At 38.3% G+C, this 19,596-nt stretch overlaps 2 protein-coding genes across 2 annotated transcripts; both read right to left on the bottom strand.

Annotated features, from left to right (window-relative positions):
- Positions 1–241: 241 nt before the first annotated feature.
- LOC138874840 (uncharacterized) lies at positions 242–976 on the bottom strand. Its single transcript, XM_070153626.1, has 2 exons — positions 746–976; positions 242–610 (listed from the first exon to the last, which is right to left on the bottom strand). Exons 1-2 carry the CDS (start codon positions 974–976, stop codon positions 242–244), a joined length of 600 nt encoding a protein of 199 aa, XP_070009727.1.
- A 2,397-nt stretch (positions 977–3,373) lies between these two features.
- LOC138874839 (uncharacterized) lies at positions 3,374–5,026 on the bottom strand. The gene is made up of 2 exons (XM_070153625.1): positions 4,490–5,026; positions 3,374–4,018 (listed from the first exon to the last, which is right to left on the bottom strand). The coding sequence occupies exons 1-2, from the start codon at positions 5,024–5,026 to the stop codon at positions 3,374–3,376; spliced, it is 1,182 nt and encodes a 393-aa protein (XP_070009726.1).
- Between the last annotated feature and the right edge of the window lie 14,570 nt (positions 5,027–19,596).

The following is a 19,596-nucleotide window of genomic DNA, read 5'->3' as shown; positions in this document are numbered from 1 at the left end:
TGGGTACTCCTTAGAAATAATATCTCTTCAGGTGAATGACATTCCAATATGAAGGTGATATCTTGACATCCATTGTTTCCAGCTCGTATGCTCCTTTTCTTGTGATACTGTGAATCTTGTAATGTCCTTCCCAAGTTGGACTTAATTTCCCTGCGTTAGCGGCTCTCGTGGATTGAAAAACTTTCTTGAGTACGAAGACCCCAATCTTGAAGTATCTTAGGCGAGCTTTTCGATTATAATATCACTCCATGACTTGTTTTTGTGCTGCCATTCTTATTAATGCAGCTTCCCTTTTTCCTTCAAGTAGATCAAGGTTTACTCGCATTTCTTCTTCATTGGATTCCTCAGTCGCTTGCGTATACTTTGTGCTTGACTCCCCTATCTCAACTGGAATTAAGGCTTCAGCTCCGTATACCAATGAGAACGGTGTTTCACTCGTACTTGTTTTTGTTGTTGTGCGGTACGCCCATAAAACACCAGGCAGTAACTCTGGCCAATTGCCTTTGGATTCTTCCAATCGTTTCTTCAAATTGTTGACAATGATTTTATTTGTTGATTCAGCTTGTCCATTACCCACCGGATGGTAAGGCGTTGAGGTAATCCTTTTGATCTACCAACTTTGAAAATTTTTTGTGATTTGTGTACCTATAAATTGCGGGCCATTATCGCACATGATTTCCTTTGGTACACCGAATCGACATATAATATTTCGCCAAATGAAATCTCTGGCTTCCTTTTCTCGTACCTGTTTAAAAGCACCTACTTTAACCCATTTAGTAAAGTAATAAGTGAGTACTAGCAAAAATTTTACCTTGCCTTTTGCTTGTGGTAGCGGACCCACAATGTCCATCCCCCATTTCATAAAAGGCCATGGTGCAACGACCGGATGTAGCAACTCTGCAGGTCTATGCATATTGTTACTGTATCTTTGCCACTTATCACATTTAGCCACAAAATTTTCTGCTTCTTCTTCCATTTTGGGTCAATAATAGCCTACTCTAATCATGGTTTTTACTAATGATCTTCCTCCTGCGTGATTTCTACAATGCCCCTCGTGTATTTCTCTCATTACATATTCTGTTTGAGAAGGCCCGAGGCATCTTGCTAAGGTACCACCAAACATTTTTCGATAAAGATTGCTTTACTTTAAGCAGTATCGAACAACCTTTTTACGAAGCACGTGAGCCTTTTTCTTGTCTTCAGGAATGGTCCGATACTGCAAAAAAGTGACAATCTCGTTCCTCTAATCCCAAGTTAAGTTATTGAAATTTACCTCATTTTTTTCTGGATCGAGCACTGAATGAAACAAATGAATTACAGAAGCATTTTCATTACTCATCACATCCGCCGCAGATGCGAGATTGGCTAGGGCGTCTGCCTCAACATTTTCCTCTCTTGGTATCTGTGCAACTTTCCAAGTTTGGAATTGCCTAATCAAATCACGTGCCTTCTCTAAGTACTGCTGCATTCATGCTTCCCTAGCTGTATAAGTCCCCAGCATTTGATTAACTACGAGCTGCGAATCACTTTTGATTATGATCTGATTAATGCCAAGTTCACGTGCCAGTTCTAAACCTGCAATCACAGCTTCATACTCTGCCTCATTGTTAGTTATAGGATGACATTTTATGGCTTGTCGAATGGTTTCACCCGTAAGTGGTACCAAAATAATTCCTAAACCAGCCCCCTTCACATTTGATGAGCCATCAGTAATTAAGGTCCAAGTTCCTGGATTAGACCCCGTTGAACACTTGTAGTTCTTTTTCAACTTCTAGTCGTATCCCTTGGCTAAAATCATCCAAAAAATTTGCTAACACCTGAGATTTTATTGCGGTTCTGGGATGATATGTGATGTCGTATTCACTCAATTCTATGGCCCACTTGGCTAACCTACCTGATAACTCATATATGTGTAATATATTACGCAATGGATAATCAGTTACTATGGAAATAGGGTGACATTAAAAATAAGGCCTTAGGTTTCTAGATGCCATGATTAATGCAAGTGCAAGTTTTTCTAGCTGAGGATACCGTGTCTCCACATCTAATAATAATTTGCCAACATAATAAATTGGAGACTGTTTACCTTGGTTTTCACGAACTAAAATAGCACTCACCGCTACTTCTGAAACAGCTAGATAGATAAGCAACATTTTCCCATCCTTTGGCTTTGCAAGCAACGATGGATTTGACAGGTATGCCTTCAGGTTTTTGAGTGCTTGTTGACACTCCTCAGACCATTCGAACTGATCTTGCTTTTTAAGAGTTGAAATGAATTTAAAACATTTTTCTGATGACTTGAAAATAAATCTTCCCAAGCCTGCAATTCTTCCCGTTAATCTTTGCACCTCTTTCTTACTTGTAAGCATGTCAAGAATTTCTTCAATGGCTTTAATCTGTGCAGGATTTGCTTCAATACCATGGTTAGAAATAAGAAAACCCAAAAACTTACCAGATGAAACGCCAAATGCACATTTTTCGGGATTTAGCTTCATATTGAATTTTTGTAAGATCTGAAATGTATCAGACAAGTGCAATATATGATCCCCTGATTGTTGAGATTTGACAAGAATATCATCTATGTAGACTTCCATAATTTTTCCTAAATGTTCCTAGAACATTTTGGTCACCAACCTTTGATACGTGGCACCAGCGTTTTTGAGGCCAAAGGGCATTACTTTATAACAGTAAGTCCCCCTGTCCATTATAAATGAAGTTTTTTCCTCATCTATGGGATCCATTTTGATCTGATTATACCTTGAATACACATCTAAAAAGCTTAACGATTCATGTCCTACAGTAGCATCAATTAGTTGATCTATATATGGTAACAGAAAAGAATCATTAGGACAAGCTTTGTTAAGGTCGGTGTAGTTTACACAAACTCGCCATTTGTCATTCTTTTTTGGTACTACTACAGTATTGGCTAACCAATTAGGATACTTTACCTTGCGGATAGACCCAATTTTTAATAGTTTTTGAACCTCATCTTGAATCACCTGATTTTTTAAAGACCCCTGCTTTCTCTTCTTTTGTTTGATAGGTGGATACGATGGATCTCTATTTAACTTGCGAGTCATTACTTCCGGGGGTATTCCTGTCAAATCTAAATGTGACCAGGCAAAGCAATCTACGTTAGTTTTCAAAAATTCAATCAACTTACATTTCATGTCGTGGCTTAAGTTGGTCCCAATGTAGACTTTCCTTTCAGGCCATTGTGTAAATAATTATACAGCCTCCAGTTCTTCAATCGTTGTTTTGATATTTTCATTTTTTCTGGTTCTAGAATGGAATCGGGCCTTGAGTCCACATCTGTTCTTCCTTGTTCAGTTGAGGCTTGTGTCGTGGTATCCTCAACTGGATTCTGTAATTACTACTTTTCTTTGTTTTTCGTGCTTGAATCTGCTACAGAGTTGAAGCTCCTGGATGTCTGTTGATCCCCACGGATTTGACATATTCCCCATGGTGATGGAAATTTAATAACTTGATGTAAGGTAGACGGAACAACATCCATTTTGTGGATCCACGGTCTCTTGAGAATCATATTGTAAGCCATTTCCATCTCTACCACATGAAATTTCGTATCTTTGACAACCCCTTCTGTGAATGTTGTAAGTATTACCTCCCCTTTTGTCACAATGCTTGAATTGTCAAAGCCAGACAAAGTATGTGCCCTAGGTACTAGCTTATCTTTAGCTTGCATCTCGTTTAATACTCTTAGCAAAATTATGTTCACGGAACTACCTGGATCAATCAAAACTCGTTTTACATTAGTATCATGTACAAGTAGAGAGATTACCAGTGCATCGTTGTGTGGAGTTAACACGCCATCCGCATCTGCATCATCAAATGTAATACTTTCTTCCTCCAAAACATGTCGGACCCGCTTCCCGTGTGCAACTATAACTTTAGAAATTTTATTGGCCGCCGTATATGTCACGCCGTTGATTTCTTTGCCCCCGCTTATAACATTAATGGTCCTTTTCGGAGAAGGAGGTTTAGGGGGCTCCTGCCTGTTCTTCATGTATGCTTGCTTACCTTATTCACTAAATAGTTCAGTAAGATACCCTTGCTTTAATAGATGGTCAACTTCTCATTGTACAAATCTACAATCTGTTGTTTTATGACCATGATCATTGTGAAACTCGCACCAGTGATCAGGATTACGCCTATTTGGATTTGATCTCATTTTCTTTGGCCATCGCACCTTATCACCCATGCTTCTTAATACTGCCACTAACTCTGAAGTGCTGACATTAAAATTGTAATTGCCAAATCTTTGCCTTCAAGCTTCTATCATCATCTCGTGTCTCTCATATGTTTCGATCGCTTCCAAACCTCGATGATGAACTCGACTCTCTATTTATCGATCTATGATTATGCCTTGAATTGTCCTTCTTTAATCGTGAGTCTTTTCCTGTTGGGCCCATGTATGGTTCGTATCTATTTTACCGGACCATTTTTTGTTTTCTGCACGTCTCGAACTCACCTTCTCCTCTTTTTGAGATCGGGAGATGGTATCTTCTTCTATCCTTAGCTTCGTGCTGTATCTGTTATAAATATCATTCCAGGTTGCTGCTGGAAATTCACACAGACTTTCCTTGAGTCGTCTCGTTGCTTCTAAGCTTTTCTTATTCAAAATACTGGCAAAAGCCATAGCTGCCCAGTTATCAGGTACGCGTGATAATGTCATCCTTTCACGCTGAAACCTATCCACTAACTCTCTAAGCAGTTCAGAATCTCCTTGCTTTATTTTGAAAATATTTTCCATTCTTTTTTCGGCTTTTTGAGCTCCCGAATGCGCTTTGATGAATGAATCTGCAAGCTCAAGAAAAGAATTTATAGAATTTTCGGGTAAGAGAGAGTACCATGTCAATGCTCCCTTGGTGAGTGTTTCACCGAATTTCTTGACTAAAATTGATGCAATTTCTTGTTTGGTTAAATCGTTGCCTTTCACACCATTTGTAAATGTAGTCACATGGTCTCGTGGATCAGTTGTGCCATCGTATTTTGGAATATCGGGCATTTTAAACTTCTTCGGAATTGGTAGCAGCACTAGGCTTCCATGGTTGTTGTGAATATTTATCTATGTCTATTCCTTTGATTACAGGTGGTACTCCTGGTATTTGCTCTGTGCAATCGCTTTGCTCCTTGAGCTGCTTCTGCAAGGTTAGAACTAAGTTTTGTAAATCAGAATTAACTATGTTACCTGGTTCGCCATCACGTGACTCGCTAGGAGTTCCACCAATGCCTGAATTAATGAGCCTAGAACGTGGATTTTCCAGAGTATTATGATTCAGAGTTGGTGTTGGTGGCGCAACTAGCAACTGGCTGGAAAAAGCTCGGAGAGCATTACTGACTTGTTGAGCAATTAGATTCTTCCGAGCATCATCGAGTGCTTGTTCGTTCGCAACTCTTCCATTTTGATTTGCCTCAGATCCGTTTTGGTTCGCAACCCCGTTATTTGCTTCAGAGCCATCTGGAGTTCCCTCTCATGACTGTCATTGCGAATCACGTGGTGATAGAGGTGGGGTCCTGTCATCCGCATCATTCACTTGATGTTGAGGATCTTGGAGTGGTAAATTGTGTTGGTTATTGTCGTTGACATTCTACATGGTAAGTTTTTTGATGAAAGAATTGACTTAGAAAGCAAACGATTATTAGATTCCCGGTAACGGAACCAATTTGTTTAACCAAAAATCAGGATTTCGGCCAAAGCTTATTTTAGAAGAACTCGGGCTACTGATAACCAAATAGAAATAGGAATAATCGATAAATAATAGTTGAATATAAAGCAAAGTAAATCAAATATTCCAATGATATTTCGTGCCCTTACAAATGATCAGTCTTCTCCTTTTATAGCTATCTCTAGGTAATATGTTTTGTTTCTACCATAATCGAGCCATTATTGACAATTAATGGCATTTAATGTAACGTTATAATTGGTAATCATATTTGATTCAATATAGATTCCCTAACATTTTTCGTATTTAATGCCTGGCAATACGTATCTATACCTTTTTTGCTATCAGATTCATTCTCTTCAATCATAAAGAGGTTCGAGCATTTATCTTTCTTGTTTTTCCTGAATATCTGCCTGTGCCTGTTGAAGCTCGTGCCTCTTTGATTATTCTTTGCCAACCATCATCCTTTGACCAGTCCATATGTCATGACGTGTCATTTTACAATCAATTCCATATATGAACTTATTTTTTCCCAATACAACATTTTCCTATGTAGGATAGTTATTCAGTCTAATTAAATTCCCGTTCAACTTCTTGCACGTGCTTTCTTTGACGAAGATTTCTTGTATTAGCTGTTTTGCTCTTGTTCTGAAATACCACCAGGTTTCTTTCTTGCCAAACAAAGTAGACAACTACTGTCATGGTCAACATGTAGATATATAGTAGCTCCTGAATTCTTCCCCCTGTAATGCCTTTCAAACTAGTGCAATTTATTAGTCCATCTCATAGCTGTCCTTGGAACCCCCTACCATTGTAGTAAATTATCCCATATATATGCAGAAACAGTACACTTGAAAAATAAATGATCAATACTTTCCTATTCTACCCTATAGAGAGGGCAACTCTGATTAAACCACTATCCCCCACTGATGTCATTTTGAGCTCTAGCACGTTGTTTAGCGGTTTGAGGCCTTGAGTAGCTTCACTTCAAGTATTATGACTTGTGCCTGGGATTTGAGCCAATTTCGGGAAGTTCGGAGTTGATTTGGAAAGAAAATTCTAAATCAAAAGCTTTAAGTTGAAAGAGTTGATCAAGGTTTGAAATTTGAATAGACGACCTCGAAATCGGATTTGAAGGTTCCAACAGGTTCGTATGATGATTTCGGACTTGGGCATATGTTCGGATTGAGTATCGAGTCACTCAGGAGCTTTTTGGCGCCTATTATGGAAAGTTGGCATTTTGGATGAATTTCATAAGTTTGGGTTAAAGTGGATTTTGATGTTATCGATGTCCGTTGGGGATTCCGAGCTTGGGAATAGCTCCGTGTATGAATATTTTGGTCTTAGGAGCATGTCCGGACGTTGATTTGGAAGTCCTTAGGTCGTTTTGACGTTAATTGGCGAAGTTGGGAAGTTGAAAGATTTTTAAAGTTTGACCGGGAGTGGACCTTTTGATATCGGGGTTGGATATCAATTATGGAAGTTGGAATAGGTCCGTAATGTCATTTAGGACTTTTGTACAAAATTTGAAGTCATTCCGGATTGATTTGGTATGTTTCGGCACAAGATATAGAATTTGGAAATTTAGAAATTTATAAGTTGTATTTGACGCGCGATTCATGATTTTTATATTGTTTGACGTGGTTTAAGGCTTCGACTAAGTTCGTATTGTATTTTGAGATGTGTTGGTATAATTGGTTAAGGTCCCGAGGGCCTCGGGTGGATTCCTGATGGTTAATGGATCGATTTTTGAACTTAGGGAAAAGCTGGAATTTTTGGTTGCTGGTGCGATCGCTTTTGTGGAATTTTAGTGGCAGAAGCGACCTCGCGGAAGCAAGGTGAGGCTCGCAGAAGTGGTCCTGGGCGAGCTGGGCAGTGGCCGCAGGTGCGAGACTTTTTTCACATATGTAATGGCGCAGATACGGCTTCCTGGAGCGCAGAAGCGGAGTGGAGAGCATGAGCGAGGGGGATTTGCGTACCTGCGATGTCGCACGAGCGGGACCTTGTCCGCAGGTGAGAAGGGGAGACCTCCAGTGTTTTCCATAGAAGCAGACTTTCTGCCACAGAAGCGGCCTATGGCTTTGCAGATGCGAAGGCCGCTGGGCAATGCTGTTTTAAGAACGTGATTTGGCCCATTTTTCTCTCATTTTCACTTGGGTGGGGCGATTTTGGAGAGCTTCAAGGGGAGATTTTCATCAAGCAAAACAAGGTAAGTGATTCCCACCTATTACAATTTAAATACATGGTTTGTATACGGTTTTTTACTTGGAAATTAGTAGAAATTGTGAGATTTTGAAGAAAATCTAAAAATTGGTATTTTTGGAATTTGACCACGAAATTTGACATAGAATTGAGAATAAGTTATATATTTGAGTTCGTAATGTTATGGGTAACATTTATCTTCGAAAATTTTCGAAATCTGGGCACGTGGATCTGAGGGTTGTCTTTGTTGGCTTTTCGAGCGGAGTTGCGAATCATTATAAATTGTTAAATTGTAAGCATTGGAGTATATTTTGATTAATTTGCACGTTGTTTGACTAGTTTCGAAACGTTTGGCTTGGAGTTGAGGTGTTAGAGAGGCGCTGGAGCTGGTTATGGAACTTCGGGGTGAGGTAACTCTCTTGTCTAACTTTGTGAGAGGGAAACCACCCCATATGTGATAATTATTATTATGTGCAACTAGTTGTGCGTGCTATATACATGCGAGGTGACGAGAGTCCGTACATAGCTAAAGCATGTCTATGTTCGGGTAGACTTAGGACCTTATCCTGCAATAATTGAAGTATTTGAACTTGTTCTGTTGGATTAATTAATTAATGTTATAACCGAAATTGATTTAGAAATAAAAGTATCAGGCCAAGCTTTATCACCTTGAGTTGTTGCTAAGATATTCGATAAATGTAAATGGTTGTACTTATTATTGTGCTCATGTACTGTATTGTAATCACGTATCTTGTGATTCGGAAACTTCCTTCCTTTCATGTGGAGCTGGCCGAACGCCTCGGCAGTATATAGATGCATATATGGTTCGTGTCGCTCGACCCTCGGCAATGTACACATTATTCTGGATCGGGCCGAACGACCTCGGCAGAAACATGCGTTATGTCTCTAGTAGTTCGAATATTCACAAGACAAACCTTCCATTGATGCCCGACATTTTATGGTATTTCTTATTCACATGGTACTGACACTTGGATTTTTTTGAGATATTAAGGTAGAATATAAGATCGAGAAATTTATGCTTTAAAAGGGATAATTGGAACATTATGATATTGTAGATTTACTCCACTATTATTGTGCACTTTATATCTGTTATTAATTATTATATTATTTTTATTGGACCTCTTGTAAATGCCTGTCGACCCATCATCACTACTCCTCCTGGGTTAGTCTAGATACTTAATAGGGATGTGTTGATTTACGTACTTATGCTGCACTTCTACACTAAATGTGCAGGATTTGACAAGTCATTTGGTGATCATCTTGGCGCATAGGCACATCGGTTGAGGAGACTTTATGTGAGCTGCACTCCAGACTACGCACTGCTTTCCACCGAGTCTCCATTATATTATTTATTCTTATTATGTGTTATTACATTCGGGACAGATGTTGTATATTCATCGTACTCCTTAGAAAAAATGCTCATGCACTTATGACACCGGGTTTTGGGAGTTTCTACTGGTTGTTGTTATCGTAGATCATGTAATTATCATCACCTACCCTATAAATTCTATTTCATACTGTTTAATTATAGGAAATTAGTAATTTCAAAGGAATAAAATGGGTAGTCTAATCGATAAATCAACGTTGGCTTGCTTGATGACAGTGTTGGGGGCATCACGGCCTATAATGGATTTTGGGTCGTAATAGCTGGTATCAGAGCATTAGGTTCACTTGGGTCTCACGAGTCATGAGCAAGTCTAGTAGAGTCTTGCAGATTGGTACGGAGGCGTCTGTACTTATCTTCGAGAGGCTACATGGCTGTTAGGAGAACTTCCCTTCTTGATTCCTTATCGTGAGATTTGATTCCTTTGAGGCTTATTCCTTTATTTCCTTCCTACCCATTCTTATACGATGTTAAGCGTTTGTGTCAATTGGGCATCAAGGAGTTGTAGTGGTACTACAGACGTGGAGCAGGATGTTTCTCCCTGTGCATTCGAGCATTTTATTATCATCTTTTGTGGAAGGATGTTCTGTCATTTCAGCTCAGTAGTTCTATTTCTAATGGTTTTGAGGCTATACACAGGGTGCTATGATGTTCATGAATTGCTGTCGCACAATATTGATGTAATGGTGGGGTGCTCGCTTATGTGTCGACGCAGTGAATGACTTGAAAGGAGGATTTCTCAGCGCATGATTTAGAGGTTCAACATTTAATTCCAGTAAAGGAAAGACAATCGAATTATAGCTGTTCAGGTTTGAGTTGATGGAGTACCGAGACTTGATATTTTGAATGTGGTGGAATTTCCATTAGTGATGTGGTGTCGTCGTCCTTATTTGAAATCATTAATGTTCGCCGGTGTTATGGACTTCTTTGATTCGCCTTCGGGTCAGGGTGTTGTGAAATGGAACTAGAGAAGCGGTTGTTGGAGGTGACAATGTATGGTGGTTTAAGAATCGAATAGGTGTTTCTATTGCCGATGGCACGAGAGAGATGATCTTCGAGAAGGTTTAGAGTTGGTAGCGATTTATTAGTTCAAGTGCTATAGAGATGGATTTTGATATAAGGCAACAATTGGGCAGTGAAGGATGAGGAAGGACATATGGGAGATGTCTTGTAGTGGTTGAATTTCTAAAAGGTCAAGTATGATAAACAGAGGTCAAGAAATTGCTTAAAGGAGATGGTTTAACCGAAGTAGGAGTGGCTTGAGAAAAGTTTAGAGTGATTTGGTAATCATGGTGGACAGTGACTAGGTCTACGGACTTAATTTGGAATGTTGGCTACTATATTGAGGAAGATTGGATACGGCAGAAAGGAGTTTGCTTGAAATGAAGAGGGGTGTGAAAAACTTGATTATCATTAGGATGCAACATGACTTCGAGTTGGAATGTATTGTCGCACTTTTAGTTGATGTCAATAGGGAGTGAACGGATTTGTACAGCTGATGAATGAGTAGGGCTCATGAAGGTTTAATGATTTTATAGTAATTGTACCTAGTGCAGCGTCGTTGGAAGATGTCGGCATGGAATTTCCACATGTGGGTTATCTCCTGTGAGTAGGTTAGCGGTTGCATGATATAGCTTAAGCTTCTACGAAGACTTCTACTTGCTATCCAGTAAGAGGCCGAATATGTGATTTTGGCTAATGATTCAGGATGTTCTTGAAAAGTTTAACAGAAAGATTTCGAGAAATTTGGCGGGTTAGTTGTGTGAGATCATGGTAATTGGGAAGGAGGAATCTTGGTGGGTTCTAGGGTTATGTAATTGTAGATTCAAGCTAAGTGGGGGAGCCCCACCATCTACGATTGGATCGCGTGATTGTCTGCTTGTGCGGTTTCGGGTATTCAGTGCATTGATGAGTTATTTTGACTAAGGAAAGAAAACATCAGTGGTAATTCGAGCAAAGGATTTGAGGAATGTGTGCTATATTTGGCCTTATCGATTCATGTTTAGGTTTTGGGAAGACTCAGAGTTTATGCTTCTTGTGGGGGTTATGTACAAGGAAAAGAATTCCGTCAGGTGCTTCTTTGATAGGGTGTTCACATACTAGAAGCCACTAGAGTTTGGCTTATATTCGGGGCCAAGTTAGAGTGGGTGACTCTCAACAGTGGTCCTAATGGGTTCAAGAATTTGAGTGCAGTGCCTAAGGACTTGGAAGGTTCTATGTTATCATTAGGTATGCAGTACAATATTGGAGGAAAGGAAGAAATAGCTTCGGATTCGCGGAAGGTCTTGCAGAATGGGTGCACCAGTTGGATATGCCATTGTGCGCGTAAGGAGAATATGAGATGATTCATGAGTAATGAGACAATGTGGTCTCGTGATGCGGGTCACTTGGGACGAGTGCAAATTTGGTTCGTTATGTTTATAAATGGAGCTATAATTATTTATAAGGTAAGTTGAGAATAAATAGGAAGGAGTTGGGTCGGTTAGTAGTGGTTGAATCAGCATGATTGTGGCAGTGATCAGTTCCTTCAGCGTGAAGTTATACATGTTGTTTGTGGCTGTACATGTATGCTTGAGCGCCACCACAGCTTGATTGATTTGGGAGGTATTTTATTCAAATGGCCTTGTGGTTTAAATGGATTCCGGAAGAGTCGTGGCGGTTTAGATTGCGGCTTGAGGTTAGTATGTTTTCGCGATTTGGGAATTCAGTTGCATATTGCGTTGGTTCTTCTAAAATGAGCTAAGTGAAAGGTTTCTAGCAAGTGAAGTGTTTTATTCACTAGTAGTTCAAGGGTTATGGTGAATACGTGTATTATCGCGTAGCGACATGATATGTGCAGTGAGCGACATAGGGGCTAGAAGTTGAATGTCAAGGTTGCGGTTCAGTGTTGACAGAATGTCACGAGCTCGGATGAGCAGGGGTGAGTAAAAAGGTTCAAAATAAGCTGGCGTTTTCTTTAGTGTCACATGAGAATGGTGTTATGTGGAAAAGGCTTTGTGCATTGACTTGCGGATTTTTGATTTGCTTTACAAAATTAGAACGGTTGGTGGTATGGATATGCAGACTTTGCTACCTGCGCAGAAAGTCGTGGGAGCGTGCCCCATGGGGAGATTTGTATAAGTGTGACATGTTAGTCACTTGATTGTTAAAAATTGGAACCAAGTATGGAGGTTATTTTAATATCGCAAATGCGAGAGTTTATGCCTGAGAGACATTCTATTCCTTGGGCTGTGGACCATATGAGTTTGTTCATGTTTTGACGGTTGTTCTTATGTGTCATGGAAAATGGTTATTGTGGATTATTGAGATATTATTAGGCCAGTAAGGTACGATAAGAATCAACTTGAGGTCCGTTGATGGGTCTAAATGTGGATGTGTGCTCTACACCAGGCCGGGTGTGTTCATTCAGTATAACATTTCTTATGGAGGAGTCTTCGGGCATTGGATGTTATTTCGTTGTCAGCTATTTCATGTAATAATCTATTGTGCCATGTAGGTTGTGAGACGACTTGATTATTCACACATATATTGAGGTCCCGCGTAGCTGTGGTGTTATGTGAGCAGGATGGTTCTCGAGATACAGATCATATATCGCACCTTAGTTGTGCTTGAGTTTTGTAGCCGTTGATACCCAATTTTTTCCTATATATTTTTAATACTTTCAAAATAGCATATATGCATATATAAGCATGCATAAGCTATTTATAATTTTAAAGGCTTTAAATTGATTTATTTCTTCCCTTTTTACTTATAAAATCTCCAATAATTATCAATCAAATTATTATTGTGGCAATTTAACCATCTAAATTCTATATTTATGCCAAAATATTGCTTAAATATTTTTAGTATATTTTTTATAATTGTATTTACATTTTTAAATCCAATTTGTATATATTTGCAATATTAGCCTTATTAATGCATAATTATGTTATTTATACATAAAAGGGTCTTATATTTTTAAAATGTTAAACAACTATTTTTAATCATTTTTAGCACACGAAATATTTTTTAGAAATTATTTTATTATTATTATAAATTGTATAGTGTTGAAAATGGCTATTTAAAACTTAGCCTATTTTATTTCAATTTAAGCCTAAATCCTAACCCAATCCAATCCCAACACCCATCCCAATTTCATAAATACCCGACCCAAACCTAATTCATTTCACCACCAACCCCGCCGCCCTAAAATCCTCTCTGCTCTCAAACTCTCTCAACCTAAACCCTAATCTCCAAACGCCGACCCCCCCCATCTATGGCCATCTCCGGTGACCTCTCATCATCTCTCAGGCCTCCAATGGCTTCTCTCATGTCATTCTTGTCATCCCTAAGACCCTCAAGGGACCAGGGCCATGCCGACTTGCATCTAGGGTTCATCTCCTGCCTGTTCCTAGCCATTCCAGTGTGATTTCGGGTGAAATCATTCTATATTTGCTATGACCTATGGGTTTCAAGACAGGTTTCTTCATCTCTGTACGGATCTCTTCGAAACCCTAATTTCTTTTCTATATTGTACAGATCTAGGACGATTTGAGTTTGTTTCTTGTGTGTTTTACAATAGCCTTGAGATTCTTTACAAGAATCATGTGATTTCAAGTGCTTTTCAACTTTTCTAAAATTAGGGTTTTCGGAATTTCTTTTTAAACTTTGTTGGATGATTTTTTTGTGTTAAAACTTCTGTTTCTCACATATTTTGACTGATTCTATGAGTCTACTACAACCTTAACTCGCATGTGCTGAAAGCCCTAATTTTTTAGGGTTCTTCGTTTGGTTTCTAAGTATTAGCATATCTGACTGGTTCTCGCTTTGAGTTATTGTGACTTCTCGTAACTGTCTTGCCTTAATATGCATCTACTAAGTTTCTTAGTCTAAGTGTTCACTGATTCTATGTGACTGTGTTCATATTGACTATTCACATCAACACCTGTATCTTTCTCATGGAATCGGTATTGTTTAACTTTGTTTTGTTAAAGTTATTTGTCGATTCCTGACTATCCATGTTTTACCTTATTTATATGCTAAACACGCTGACTCTTTTCATGACTTTCTCTTTGATTGAGGCATTGAATATTCTGAATTCCTTATTTCTTGGGTTGATTTGAACACTTTCCCTTAAACTTTCGATTCTTACCTTTTTACTCGATTTGATTGATTTGCTTGCCTTAATTAATTTTCCCTTACCTTGTCTGCATTATTACTTGATTCTTACTTATTATTTCCCTAATTAAAACTTTATGTACCTAGCCCTAATTACCTGTTCTATACTTGCACTGTTTGAAGTCTTTCCTTATTTGTTATACTCCAGCTATGTAGGATTTCTTTTCTTACTTGTCACCTGCTCTTTACCGTTTAAACTAATTCCCTTAATTAAGGGAAGACTTGGACTAATTTTACTTTAATTGATTCCAATATTCTCCAATCACTGAACAATTTGATTCTTACCTTATTTACCTAGCTTTCAAACTACTATTTATATGCTTTCTTCCACTCTCATTAGACAGAACATTTGAGTTCACAAAAAAGCACACTTACACGTTAAAAGTTCTCTTTCTCTTATACTATTTGTGATACTTGCTGATCTAGCCGGCTGAAAGCCAAGGCTAGATATTGGAACTTTATTTGCTACATATTATGCACCTTTCTTCAACTGGTATGTCTCTAATTAAGTTTTGAGATTCAAACCCTATGTGTTTTCATTCTTGCACTAGTTCATCAGTTATGAGTTCAATTTCTGCCTACTTCTTTATTCAGCATGTCTAAAATCTGCCTATTCAATGTATTCTTTACATTCTGCACTTTTTCTTGCTTACTTCCTTGCGTAGCATGTCTAAATTTTTGTCCTGTTCAATGTATGCACTCTGTCCTGTTTATTTCTTTGCCTAGCATGACTAGTCTGTTAAAGTCCCCAAGGTCCTAAGTGCTGTATGCAATTTGTGAGTATATGTTTCCTTTATCCCTATCCATGTACCCTAATGTGATTCTTATGTGCCACCAGTCTCATATGAGATCTGTTTGTTAAAGTATTCCTTTCCTGAGTCTGAATGTCTCTTATGACCAACCAATTGTCTACTGTTTTGGTACTCTTCTCAAACTGTCTTTTACCACTAAGTTGTTCCTGTTTCTGAAAAAACCTTTCTACTTCTGAAGCCATCCTTGTACTATTTTCAAAACAAAACTATGTCAAGCACTCTCTACTACTCCTAGAATATTTAGGTCCTGCCCCTCTGGCATGTGTATTGCCTTGGGATCCTTGAGATTTCTCTGAACTCTGGCATGTCAGAGCTGACCTTTCCACACTTCACTTGAATCAGTTCTTGTTTGAGGAAAATTCTTGGTGTGAGCACTGTGAACACGTGATTTTTGCCCTATATGAATTAATCCCATAAATCCAAAACAAAATAATTTCTTTCAGTGTTTGCAATTTTGGGGATTTTCGTGGCATTTTCTGGTAATTGTTTGCATTTGTCTGTGCATTTTTATTTTATTTAATTAATGAAAATTACAAAAAATATGTTGCATTTGCATTTAGGATTTAATTTTACATTTTTAGGATTAATTGACAAATTATTTTATAAAATAGGAAAAAATCACAAAAATAGTTTATTTTGCACTTTTAATTTTAATTTTGAATTTTAGTAGTTTTTTCCTTTAATTTGGTTTTTAATTATTTGTAGTAACAATTATTAGGGCTAATTAATTTAATATGGTAGGATAATTTGGTTTAGAATTTAATTTAGTTTTTAATTTTAATTTTGGAAAAAAGAAAAAAAGAATTGTGAAATTGAAAAAAAAGAAAAAGAAAGAAATAAGAGAGTTTAAATCTGGGCCAAAATCAACCCAGATTTCCCCAGCCCAAACATAATCACCCATGTACCCGGCCCAAACCCACGCCTTACCCGGTACAAATCCCCCAACTAAGTCAAACGACGCCATTTTTTCTTGTTGATCTGGACCGTTGATCTCAGTTGATCAAACGGTCCGCAACTCAGCCCTTGCCTGATATATATCTGTCCTAGCACCCTACCCCCCCTCATTTCATCGTTCCAAACATCCCCGTCTATCAGAGAACCCAAGCCTAACCCTAGCTGAGCCGCCCCTAAATCCACCATCGTCCGGTGGCGTCGCCACCTCCAAACGCCACCAAAACAACACCCCATGACCCCCCACTCCCCTCTTTCTAAATCCCGGACCAATTTCCTTCGAATCTGCCCAGAACTTCTCGAATCTTGATCTGAAGAGAAGAACCTAAAATCCCAAAGTCCAAATCAACGGGTGTTTAGTTGTTCCGGAGTTTTGTTATTCATGTATGATTAGTTTGGGATCCTTTCTTAATTAGTTAATCGTCTAGCAGTTCAGTTAATTCCCTCTATTTGTGTCAGTTAATAGTAATTTAGTTTAGGATCTTAGTTTTAAAAATTGTTCCAATACTTGGATGGTTCTGTCTCAGAAGCTCATAGAATTTAGGGTTGTTAATGTACGAATTGGGCTTTAGTCTGTTGTTGACCCATCTCGCAAATGTAGCCCGTTTAATTTGGTCTATATCCTTGGGTCAATTTGACCCGTTTGGATTTCTGAAGTAATTTTCAAAGGGTTAAGGGGTAAATTAGGTAATTGGTTTAGGGAATCTAGGGTGTAACTGTTTGGGAAGCTTCTGGGAAGCTAGGGAGGGGACTACTTTGCAAAAGCAGAATTTAAACTAGGGGTGTTTAAGCTAAAAGGAAAATTAAAAAGGGACCAAAGGGCAAAAATGAACTCTTAAGGCTGCCCTGTTTTCTTGCCTATAAAGGCATCATTTTCTTGCCTTTCAAGGCAGACCCAAGAGACTTGAAAGAGAATAAAAATTCTGAAAAATAAAAACAGCTGAAACTTCTGCAGAAAATACTGTTTCATTGGGTTTTAGCTTTGTAATCTGAAATCCTCTTCTTCCTGAATCGATTTTCCTGATTGTTTGAGCTTAGAAATGGTTTGAAACTTAGCCATTAAGGTTGGTTCTGAGGTCAGCTGGTTTAATTGTGTGTTTAAGACTGGTTTTTGGGCTGCAGTACTTCATTTCTGGGTTTTTGAACATGTTTTGTTGGTCTGTTTCTGTTACTGGAAGCTGCTGTTGATTCCCTACTGTCTACTGCTGATTCTCATTTTTTCTTATTTCGTTTAATTCCAGGTATTCCCTGATTCTATAGGAGATGAAATGCAAGTATGAGAGCTATAATTACATGAAAATCCCCATGAATGAATACTATTTTGCTTTTTTAATCATCAATATTAGCTGTTTACTTGGAATTTCTGGAGTTTAGTGGTATATTGTAATGGCATTTAGCATGATCTGTCCATTTTAATATAACTGTAGTATGTTATTCCTTAGAAAACTCATGTTGCCTTTCGTTTGTGATGAAAACACATGGTCTGATGGTTTGATTGTATGTAAGTAGTTCAGGACATTTGGATCTTGTATATAGGGACTGTGATTTAAGAAATTCACTATTTGTTATGCAGATGTTCAAGCATGCGGTTAGACTCTGTTGAGTTTTAGCTTATCATTTAATTTTGTCTGGAATCAGAATGCATTCGATTAAAACGGGTGACTGCCTGCTTTATGGGAATAAAACTTTATGAATACTGGTCTGATTGGCATAAGTCTCTGGGTACTCAAGGTAATTGGGTGCATGCATTGGGTTGAGATTGAATTTTTGACTTGTTTAGATATGTAAAAACTTTCTATAGTAGGATAAGGTCAAAATGCATTACTCATAGTGATACAAGTTTAAAACTAGATCAAACATGCTGTCCATGATGAGAATTCCATTGTCATTGCTTGCTAAGAAAAACGAGCCCAAAGGTTGTTTGCACACATATTGGTTTTTTTGTTGTTGTTGCATATCGCTGGTTTTTGGCCTGCAGGGACTCGATACTGAGTTCTCCACTCAGACCTGTTGAGGCTTCGAAATTGGGCTCATTTCTGGGCCCAAGCTTAACAGCTTCTTTCGAGTATGATTTGGGTCGTAATTGCAGCCCAGTCACGCCCAGGCCTTTCGCTAGCATTCCTGGCTCTGGACTTCACATAGGAAGCCCATTTGTGGCCTTTGATTGTTAATTAAACGACCACAGGGAACTTTAACTTCATCGAGTGTTAAATAATTCAGCCTTTAAAATAATTGAGGTGAACGATGTTAATGACACCAATAGTCTATGGCCCTCATAATTTTAAAAATAAGAATTTTAGGCAATTAGATTTGAGGCATGCCATTTAGCGAATTTCCCATGGCCCTCGTAAAATTAAAAACGCGTAGTCGCTTTAGGGCGCATTGTTTAATAATTTTACTTTCTTAAACTTGGGTGCGCATTTCATGTGACCCAAATTAAATCTTAAAACGTTGAATGAAATATGTTTAGGATTGCGGGTGCATTTCATGTGGCGCGATCCAAAGACGTGTTTTAAATGACGTTCAATCTTCTTTTTTAAAATAATTAAAAGCGGTTAAAAGTTAAAATTATATCATAGGCTAAAACATGTACTAAAATCAGATAATAGACCAATTATAACAGTTGAGCGACCGTGCTAGAACCACGTAATTCGGGAATGCCTAACACCTTCTCCCGAGTTAACAGAATTCCTTACTCGAATTTTGGTTCGTGGACTGTTAAACAGAGTCAACCTTTTCCTCGATTCAGGATTCAACCGGTGACTTGGGACACCATAAATCTCCCAAGTGGCAACTCTGAATGATTTTAAATGAACGAATCCTGTTTCGATTGTCCTTATACACCCTTTATGGGAGTATAGGTGAAAAAGGAGGTGTGACAAGCACTGCCCAAGATCCTTGAGATCCTTAGGGAACTCTGATGCACCTAGACAATGATACTGTCTATGGAACTTTGGCATTTAAGGCTATTGAAGGCTTGGGGAAGTCATTTGGGCCTACTTCAGGCTCCCTATAGTTAACTTCTTCTTTTCTTTATTGTTTATGTAATTTATTCAGCTGGTCGTAATAATTATTTGTAAACAACTTTGGGGTGATTAGTGAAAATGGGTGGGTAGCTATATTTGTTGGGTAATTTGGGAAGAGACCATGACTATAGAATTGTATTAGTGCACTTGCTATGTTTACTTTCACAACATTAGAGATCATGTCTATAGGATTTAAATGGATTCAATAATAGAAACCGTGTCTATAGGTTTAAAATCAATTTCATAATTAGATACCATGCCTATAGAGTGTAAAGTAATTGAGCTCAATTCTGTGACTGCATGTATTTACATTTGTCTCACTAAAATCATGCCTATAAGTTCCAACATAAGCTCTTAAT

Source organism: Nicotiana sylvestris, chromosome 8, assembly GCF_000393655.2.
Source record: "Nicotiana sylvestris chromosome 8, ASM39365v2, whole genome shotgun sequence".
NCBI lineage: Eukaryota > Viridiplantae > Streptophyta > Magnoliopsida > Solanales > Solanaceae > Nicotiana > Nicotiana sylvestris.
Note: the sequence above shows the minus strand (reverse complement) of the source record. Positions and strands in the feature narration are given on the sequence as shown.

Excerpts from the sequence above, each read along its gene's own strand:
- LOC138874839 (XM_070153625.1), bottom strand. The coding sequence starts at position 5,026 with ATGCCCGATATTCCAAAATACGATGGCACAACTGATCCACGAGACCAT. Across the intron at positions 4,019-4,489 it reads GATCTCAAAAAGAGGAGAAG|AACAGGCAGGAGCCCCCTAA; the intron begins GTGAGTTCGAGA and ends GCATACATGAAG.
- LOC138874840 (XM_070153626.1), bottom strand. The coding sequence starts at position 976 with ATGGAAGAAGAAGCAGAAAATTTTGTGGCTAAATGTGATAAGTGGCAA. Across the intron at positions 611-745 it reads AAGTAGGTGCTTTTAAACAG|ATCAAAAGGATTACCTCAAC; the intron begins GTACGAGAAAAG and ends CAAAGTTGGTAG.